At 43.2% G+C, this 7892-nt stretch overlaps 2 protein-coding genes across 2 annotated transcripts in view; both read right to left on the reverse strand.

Annotated features, from left to right (window-relative positions):
• Positions 1 to 6982, reverse strand: part of LOC147959008 (uncharacterized) — a 172748-nt gene extending 165766 nt beyond the window's left edge. The window contains exon 1 of the mRNA XM_087537391.1: positions 6907 to 6982. The gene's annotated coding sequence lies outside the window, so the exon portion shown is untranslated. The remainder of the gene's footprint in view (positions 1 to 6906) is intronic.
• LOC125524671 (uncharacterized) lies at positions 2231 to 7037 on the reverse strand. The gene is made up of 2 exons (XM_087537390.1): positions 6907 to 7037; positions 2231 to 6196 (listed from the first exon to the last, which is right to left on the reverse strand). Exon 2 carries the CDS (start codon positions 6093 to 6095, stop codon positions 2598 to 2600), a length of 3498 nt encoding a protein of 1165 aa, XP_087393516.1. The 5' UTR covers positions 6096 to 6196; positions 6907 to 7037; the 3' UTR covers positions 2231 to 2597.
• Positions 7038 to 7892: the final 855 nt, after the last annotated feature.

Raw genomic sequence — 7892 nt, forward strand, 5'->3', positions numbered from 1 at the left:
GGATCAAGGGCTACAACAGATCGTCCTAGTGCGGCGAATATAAATTCAATATGGGATGTTGTGTGGACATTGGGTTGCCCAACGAAGGTTAAAATTTTTCTTTTGAGAGCTCTTCATGGCACCCTGCCATGCCGTGTAACCCTAGCTGATAGACATATGAAGGTAAATACAAAATGCCCAGCATGCGAGTTGCCTGAGAATGTTAAACATATGCTTTTCCAATGTCAGAAAGCAAGACAGGTATGGTTGGGTTTGGGGTTGGAAGATGTCATTGAGCGAGCTTGTAAAGTGGATCATGCGGGCGAGGCGGTGCTTGAATATCTCCTTCGTCTTCCTGCAAACGAAACATGTGTCCTCGGGCAAGGTAGATCAGACCAGCTGATTGCTGTTGCGACCTGGTATTTATGGTGGGAAAGAAGAAAGATGTGCATGGCGAGCAAATGCAACAACCTGCACAAAAGTTTATGCTATCCAAGCTCTGACAGAAAAAATTTCAGTAGCCTATCAGCCTACGGCAAAGGTGAAAAGGATTCTATGGACTCGCCCTAGTGCTGGCTTTGTAAGACTTAACGTGGATGCTGCTTACGACAGTGATTCACTCCAAGCCACTGTGGGTGCTGTATTACGTGACAGTTCAGGGAAGTTCTTGGCCGCAGGGAATAATGTTGTAGGGGATTGTGTGGATGCTCTTATGGCTGAAGCTACTGCTCTTCGCTTTGGTCTGAATCTTGCCCAGTCATTCGGATGCTCCAGGTTAATCATAAATTTTGATGTGATCGCTGCAATGCAAGATGGTGGTACTTTCTCAGGATTGGCTGTTGCTATTTTCGACGATTGTTATCACATGGCTCACAATTTATCACAAGTCCATTACGAGCACTGTCATAGAGAAGGAAATTTTGTAGCGCATAAACTGGCTAGGCTTACTAGATTTTCTCCACCTGATACTTGGTTTGATGAGGCACCTAGTGCCATTGCCTCTATGCTTGTAAATGATGCTACTTTGATTACCACTTAATAAAGGGTTTTGAATTTTCAAAAAAAAAACGTTGAATCGAAAAACGTTCAACAGGAATGGCCCGACTCTCTGGTTCAACACTCGTGGTGACTCTGAGTTAGGTCAGAATTTTGCACTTTGGGCGAGAATTGGAGGTGTCTTGCTTACGCGCTCCCAGCTCCAGCGACGTGTCTTGCATATCGCGTCGATGCCAAGGGTACACGATGACGTGTTCGCGTGCAACTTTGATTCAGATTCAACTTAACCTTTTGGCAATAGATTAGTGCAAGGCTTGCAGAGTGATTGTCCCGCTGATAGATGCTGTTGGATCACAGATTCAACTTACTCCTGAATTTATTTATTGAATCCACTTTAACTGCATTACTCATAGAGTACACAATTCCTGAATTTCCCTCACCCTTCCCTAGTCATACAAGCTCCCCTTGAATTGGATCGACTGCCAACCCAACCATAATCAAATCCACCTCAAGCCTTTCTAGTGATGCTTCTCTGCCTGGATTAAGTGCAGAACAACGATAGGCGCAAAATGGAGGGAGTATTAAGTGCTCAATTGCTCACATATTAAACCCAAGCAACTGCATATTAAGTGGGCCCAACATGCATGATGCAGCAGCTTCCAGTGAAGCAGTGGTAACAGTGGATCAAGACATACTCAGAGGGTATAGAGATCTAAACGTTTTTATATTTATTTACGGAGGGAGTATATGACAACAATGTTACTTGCATGAACTATCAGCAATGCCCTAAAGCTGCAGGCAGGCAAAATTTTGGGTGTCTGAAAAAAGTTGCTGTTACCAAATCTAAAAGCAGTTGCTTGGCAAAACTAAAAATAATAATATCTAAAAGCAGTTGCTGTTACCAAATTATGCATTTAGGTGTATGAACTGCTTCCACAACAACGGCAGTAGCACGCCATGTACACAATACAGATCCCGCAATTCCCCTTCCAGTGTTAAATTTTTGGGGAACATTTCATCTCCTAAGACAACTTCAGTACAGTCTAAATAAAGAAGGGTTACTTCATAATGTTACAAGGAATTGCAAAGCCTTGGTGTTGCCAGTATGTACTACTCTACTCCCTTTACGCACTAATAATATCAGAGAAGCGAAAAACATTGGCTGACGCTACAAAATAAGCCTGGTAGTCAAAGTTGTTTTAGATGAGAATATGGGATCATCCCACAAATGGATGAACAAAACAGCTCAAGCTGATGTTAGAAGAACATAAAGTGCAAGAATACTGAAGCCAGAAAGATGGAAGGCCACCTGCGGCTAATGTGGTACCATCTTTCATAGCGAATACAGCTCCAAATTCTCGCTCGTTACATGACTATAATGAAGACAATCATCAGTTCCTGCTTGTAGCTCCATTACATGATGATGTACCCAATATGCAGTTTTAGGCTCGAGCTCAAATTTCAAGTATGTTAAAATAATTACCGAGAACTACAACAGGCAGCAACACCAGTGTTCAGGTCAAAACATGAAGAAAAATGCTAAAAGGAGACACACAAATTGTTTGCAGATAATATAGAAATATAGATTCTTAGATGAACAGGGTTCTTGTAAAAAGGGAGCATCAAACTTCAGGTCGTGCTGGTGTGTTTGCTCCTGAAACAGGTTCAGGACGTCTCGGGGAGTTAATCCCATTTCCCTCTCTTGGCTTCCGACATTTTGCAATTGCACTTGTCACAATAATTAGGAGCAGCAGGATTACTACAACGCCGCCAACTAGTGCATAGACATACACTGAAGTCCTCAATTTGCGGCAGCTTCCCGCAGCAAAAGCTGTCATCAGAGCCAACATATCCAGTATCATGATCAAGTGCAATATTCCAAGTGGCACAGCCTTCCTGATAGATTTACTCAGCAGAAGCATGATCACCACAATGGATGCCATGAATGCGAAAGAATTGAACCAGAAGAAGATCTTGTACCGTCGGTGATTAATATCACGAAGCACGGGATTGCCTGGTACATGGCCCTCATCATCAGACCAGAATCCACCAGGTGGGTTCAGACCAGCTTGGTATGCGATCGATGCTGCTAAAATTGCAAGAAGCATCAGATACTTGTGTCTCTTTTTAACTTTTTTTTCTTCGACAACTGAAGCTACTGGCCTCACGGGAGTGATTACTCGTTCACCCTCCACATGAAAGAGAAGATCGTGTAGAAATACTAGACACTTAGCCAATGGTCTTCCTAGTGTGCCATGCATTGAAGAGAGCAGAACTTGAATCAGAAGTGACACTAGAACTGCCATAGCAATGATGCTCAGATATATGGACTGTTTAATATTTCTGCAACTTCCTGCAACATAGGCAATGAGGAGGCCAAGCAAGCCCGCCACCAAACACACTCGCAGTGCATAGGACTTGATTCCATACTCACAGGATTCCTTATTCACAAGTAATATTGTGACGACCACGGACGACACAAATGAAACTGAATTTGAGTAGTAGAACACATCATAGCGTTTTGGATGGGTATCATGAAGGATTGGATTGCCCGGAGTTCCTGTGGCATCCTTGTCATCAGACCAGACACCTCCTGGAGGGTTCATGCCAGCTTGGTATGTGACAGTCACAGCCAAAATAGCAATGGTCAATAGCAGATTACGCCGCCTTCCCAACTCCTTCTCACTAGTATCACCCCCAGTCTGGTTGTCGCCTGATTGACGCGGCACTGAGCAAAAATGACTAACTGAGTGCTTTAGCATCTCTGCCACCTGCCTTCTCCATTCTGGAGGAATTATATGTACTGCTATCAAGACATGAATGAGAACATAAGCAAGTAGACTGCATACGAGCGCTGATATGAAAATAGTCTTCTTTGCCTCCCTGCAGTTCCCCACAGCAAAAGCTCCGGTTAGGGAAAGTAGGACCACTATCATCGTTATTGGCAATGCACGCCGTTTGGTGACCTTGTTGCTCACCATCTTGTTCAAGAGCAAAGTGATCATGACAATGGATGCCACAAAGGTGATTGCATTGAGATAGAAGAATGCAATGAACCAGCGATGATGGGTGTCCTCAAGGATGCGATCAGCAGCTGAATGATGATCTTTACTTATTGACCAAAAGCCACCTGGTGGATTCAGGCCTGATTGGTATGCCAGAGATACTGCAAGAATGGCAAGAAGCAGCATACATGTGCGGGTCTTCTTCAGATGCTTCTCAGTTCGAATGTCATCAGCATTTTGATTGGGTACTTGATTGCTGTCAATATGTACATTCTCAGAATGTATAGGATGGTCATCACTGCAAAGAATCTCAGTACTAGGGTTATTATCTCCAACCAGATTGTTTTGTTCAGCAGAGTCCGCACTGCCAGTGGCTTCCACAGGTGCAGAGAGCCCTTCATCCACTATGTCACTACTAGTGTCTCCATCACTCTGCCTGACTGACATATTTTGCTCAACTGAAAGAGCAGTCATGTCAGGATCATCAGGTGAAGATTGCTTCCCCATACTTGCAACTTTCTGGTTAGCTGACATACCGCACATGCTATTTTCAGTTTGCTGGTGGCTTAGTAATGGGTACTCCATGTTAGACACAACATCCTTGACATGTTCTGGTCGTTGACAGTTCCCTGCAGGATGCTGTGAGCTGGACACGTCCTCCTCTATGTTTGCAACACACTGGACATCTGGAGACTGGCACTCCGAGTTGGACACAACGTCCTGAATATTTGTTGATTGCTGGCTGTTCCCTGACGGATGCTGTGTGTTAGGCACAGCCTCTTGAACATCTGAAATTTGACTTTTTTCTGCAGGTACATGCAACTCATGGAATTCACCCTGTCTGATATTTGAATGTTGCTCAGGGGTATTAACTTCTGCAGGTGCATCAGTTGAACAGGCTGGAGATTGATGATTCCTTGCCACAGAATTCCCCTGCTCTGCATTGATCGATCTGTGGTCACGAAAGTTCAACGAAAGTGCACGGCCCCATTTTTTCACATAACACAGGCTGCTTGATTTGACCTTTCGTAGCCAATTTGCTACAGGTCCCTGAACAAAGAATCCAACTAAAACTGCGAAGGATATCCAAACTATGAAGAAAATAGACACCACAAAGAATGATGTTGCTACCTCTCTACAGCATCCTGCAGCATACGCAGCAATTAGGCACAGTAGGTCCACTACCACACATACAATCACTGCTTTGGTCCTTATTCCATGTCCGCTCAGTTTTGGGCTCAGAATCAGTATGATTATGACCAAAGATGCCACGAAGGAAGTTGAATTGGAAATGATGAATATATTATAACGACCAAGGTAGTTAGTCCGGAGAACAGAAGTACCCGGATGATGCTTGTAAGGAGGAAAGGCCATATGCACCTTATTAGAACCATGGTCATTTTCAGCCCAAAAGCCGCCCGGTGGATTCAATCCTGCTTGGTATGTGATAGTAGCAGCAAAAATTACAAGCGTCAAAATGAACTTGCGAGCCTCCTCAACGGCTTTCTCTAGAGGGATGCTCTCTTGCCTGCCAAGGGAACTCCGTTGGTTTAGAACACTATTTATCATTGTCTGCAGATTCTGTTTCAATTCTCTTGGAATAAACCTTGTGGATACTAGGGTATGGATCCCAACATATATGATAACAGCAAGGACTAGAACCAAGATGTAAATGGATGACTTGAGTGTCCTGCAACTTCCAGCAGCATAAGCCCCCAGCAGGCTGAATAGGTCCAGTGTCATGGTCAATTGCATTGAATGGAGCCACATCCTCTGATTTGTCACACTCTTGCTGAGAAGCAAGATGATTAAGACAAGAGATGCAGCGAAGGTTGCTGCATTGCAGTAAAAGAACACCTCATATCGTCCAGAAAAGCCATCATGCATGACAGGGTCACCAGCATCATGGCCATCCTTGTTTAGTGTCCACGATCCCCCTGGTGGTGTTAATCCAGCATTGTATGTCACACCAACTGCTAGGACTCCAAGCAGTACCAAATATTTACGATATCCCCACAAGAGCTCAAAAGCATCATTGATCCTGGAGCTGGATTCATGGCCAGGGGGTAATAAATTTCCGCTGGGTACGACATTGGGTGTTTCACTGTCTGCCATGTGGTTGCTCTCTGACTGAAATTGCAAGTCTCAGGCTTTCAGTTGCTTTCTATTCCTCCATCTGGAGCATCGGGTAACAGTTTCTTGGATGGAGAAGATATCTGAAGGATTCAAAGATAATTCAAGGATGATTCTGAACAAGAAAAGGCAAAGAAGGTTGCTAGGAAGATGGACTTGGTGAAGTCTGTGTCCCAAAAGAAAACAACACAAAAGAGAGCGCGTCAAAGGCTAACTTGCCTGCTAGACCCCAACAATATGAATTATTTTTTCAAACTGTGACCACCATACGAATTATTAGCTCATGTTCACAGACTTCTCCAGAAAAAAAGGTAGTTAATGTTGTACTAAGTTGGCCCCAATCAACTATCAGAGTCTATACTGGGTTGGTGTTAAAAGACGAAAGCAGATTATCAGTTTATTAAAATCTTAAAAGGATCAACCCCGTTGTATATACTGGAACTAGATGAATTTCCTGTGTCTACATATTACAATACATATGTTCTTTTTTGAGCATAGAGTTCTATTGGTTATACAATTTTAGTGTTTATAGTTGGAAATTAATTGTGTTTCTCATCCAACAACAACATCATATACATGATTGAACTTTACTGTCATAATCCGACCCCACCAAAATAAGTGATCTGGATATTTCCCTTTGTTTTTCTTCCAACTGCTATTACCACAAAACACACATAAGACAAGTAGTAATACTTGTTGGTGGAGACACTAACAGATTCTACAGGGTAACTAGTAAAATTAATTGCATTCAATGGTAAGTTACACGCATTTAAGAGAAAGTAAAATACTATACCTGGCATGGAAAGCATTGCAATGCTCAGTCACACGGGAAGGCTGCCCTCATTAGCCATAAACGGTTGCAAGTGAGCTTGTATCCAGAGCGATAACCAAAATAGTGGTCCAGATATTTCCCTTTGTTTTCTCTGAATACATGGATCTGACTGCTGTCACAAAAAAAAACACATATAAATAGGTGTTAGTTCGTTGGAGAACTAGCAGCTGCTTGTTTTTTTCTAGATAATGCCAGATTGTGTTTGGTAACTAGTAAGACTAACTGCAAATAGGGAGGTTCAATAGGCGATGGAAATAATCAGTGGCGGACTTAAGATTGTAGTGTTGGGGGGGTGTCACACATTTCATCTGTAATGTATGAACAACATAACTTTAACACATCCGTTCAAATTTTGTGAAAAATACACTAGAAATTCTATAATTAATCTGGATATCATCATAAATTTAAAAAACAGTCACAAGACATGATTTAAAATTTAAAAACCTACTATTAAGTATATATAAGATAAATTACTTTACATTTTACTGAGGGGCTGCCATGGCACCCATGGAACCCCCATTAGATCTGCCCCTGGAAACAATGCATCCATGTCTAAGAACCGAGCACAGGAAGAGAAACTGAGAATCGTACCTGAAAGGGGAAAGCGGCGATGCAATGCTCCTCACATAGACATAGTCACACGGAATGAGCTACGCGCCTAGCCGAGGTTGCAGGTTTGAGCATGTACCCAGATCAGGGTAACTAGTAAGACTAACTGCAAGCGGAGAAATGACAGAAAATTGGCAATGGAACTTACGTATCCATGTCGAAGAGCCGAGCAGAGGAAGAGAGGGTGAGAATCGTACCTGAAATGGGGAAGCTTCGCAATGCTCAGTTGCTCGCTTGGAATGGCTGCCCTGTTAGCCTAGCTGAGGCTGCGGCTTTGAGCTTGTATCCAGAGCGACGGCTGCTGCTCAGACTAGTGAGGGACACCTTGTGTGCTTCAA

The sequence above is a fragment of the Triticum urartu genome, chromosome 7A, assembly GCF_056163025.1.
Source record: "Triticum urartu cultivar PI428250 chromosome 7A, HENAU_Tu73, whole genome shotgun sequence".
Classification (NCBI taxonomy): Eukaryota; Viridiplantae; Streptophyta; class Magnoliopsida; order Poales; family Poaceae; genus Triticum; species Triticum urartu.

Bases quoted from the DNA above. Each gene is read 5' to 3' on its own strand.
- LOC125524671 (XM_087537390.1), bottom strand. From the start codon at position 6,095: ATGGCAGACAGTGAAACACCCAATGTCGTACCCAGCGGAAATTTATTA.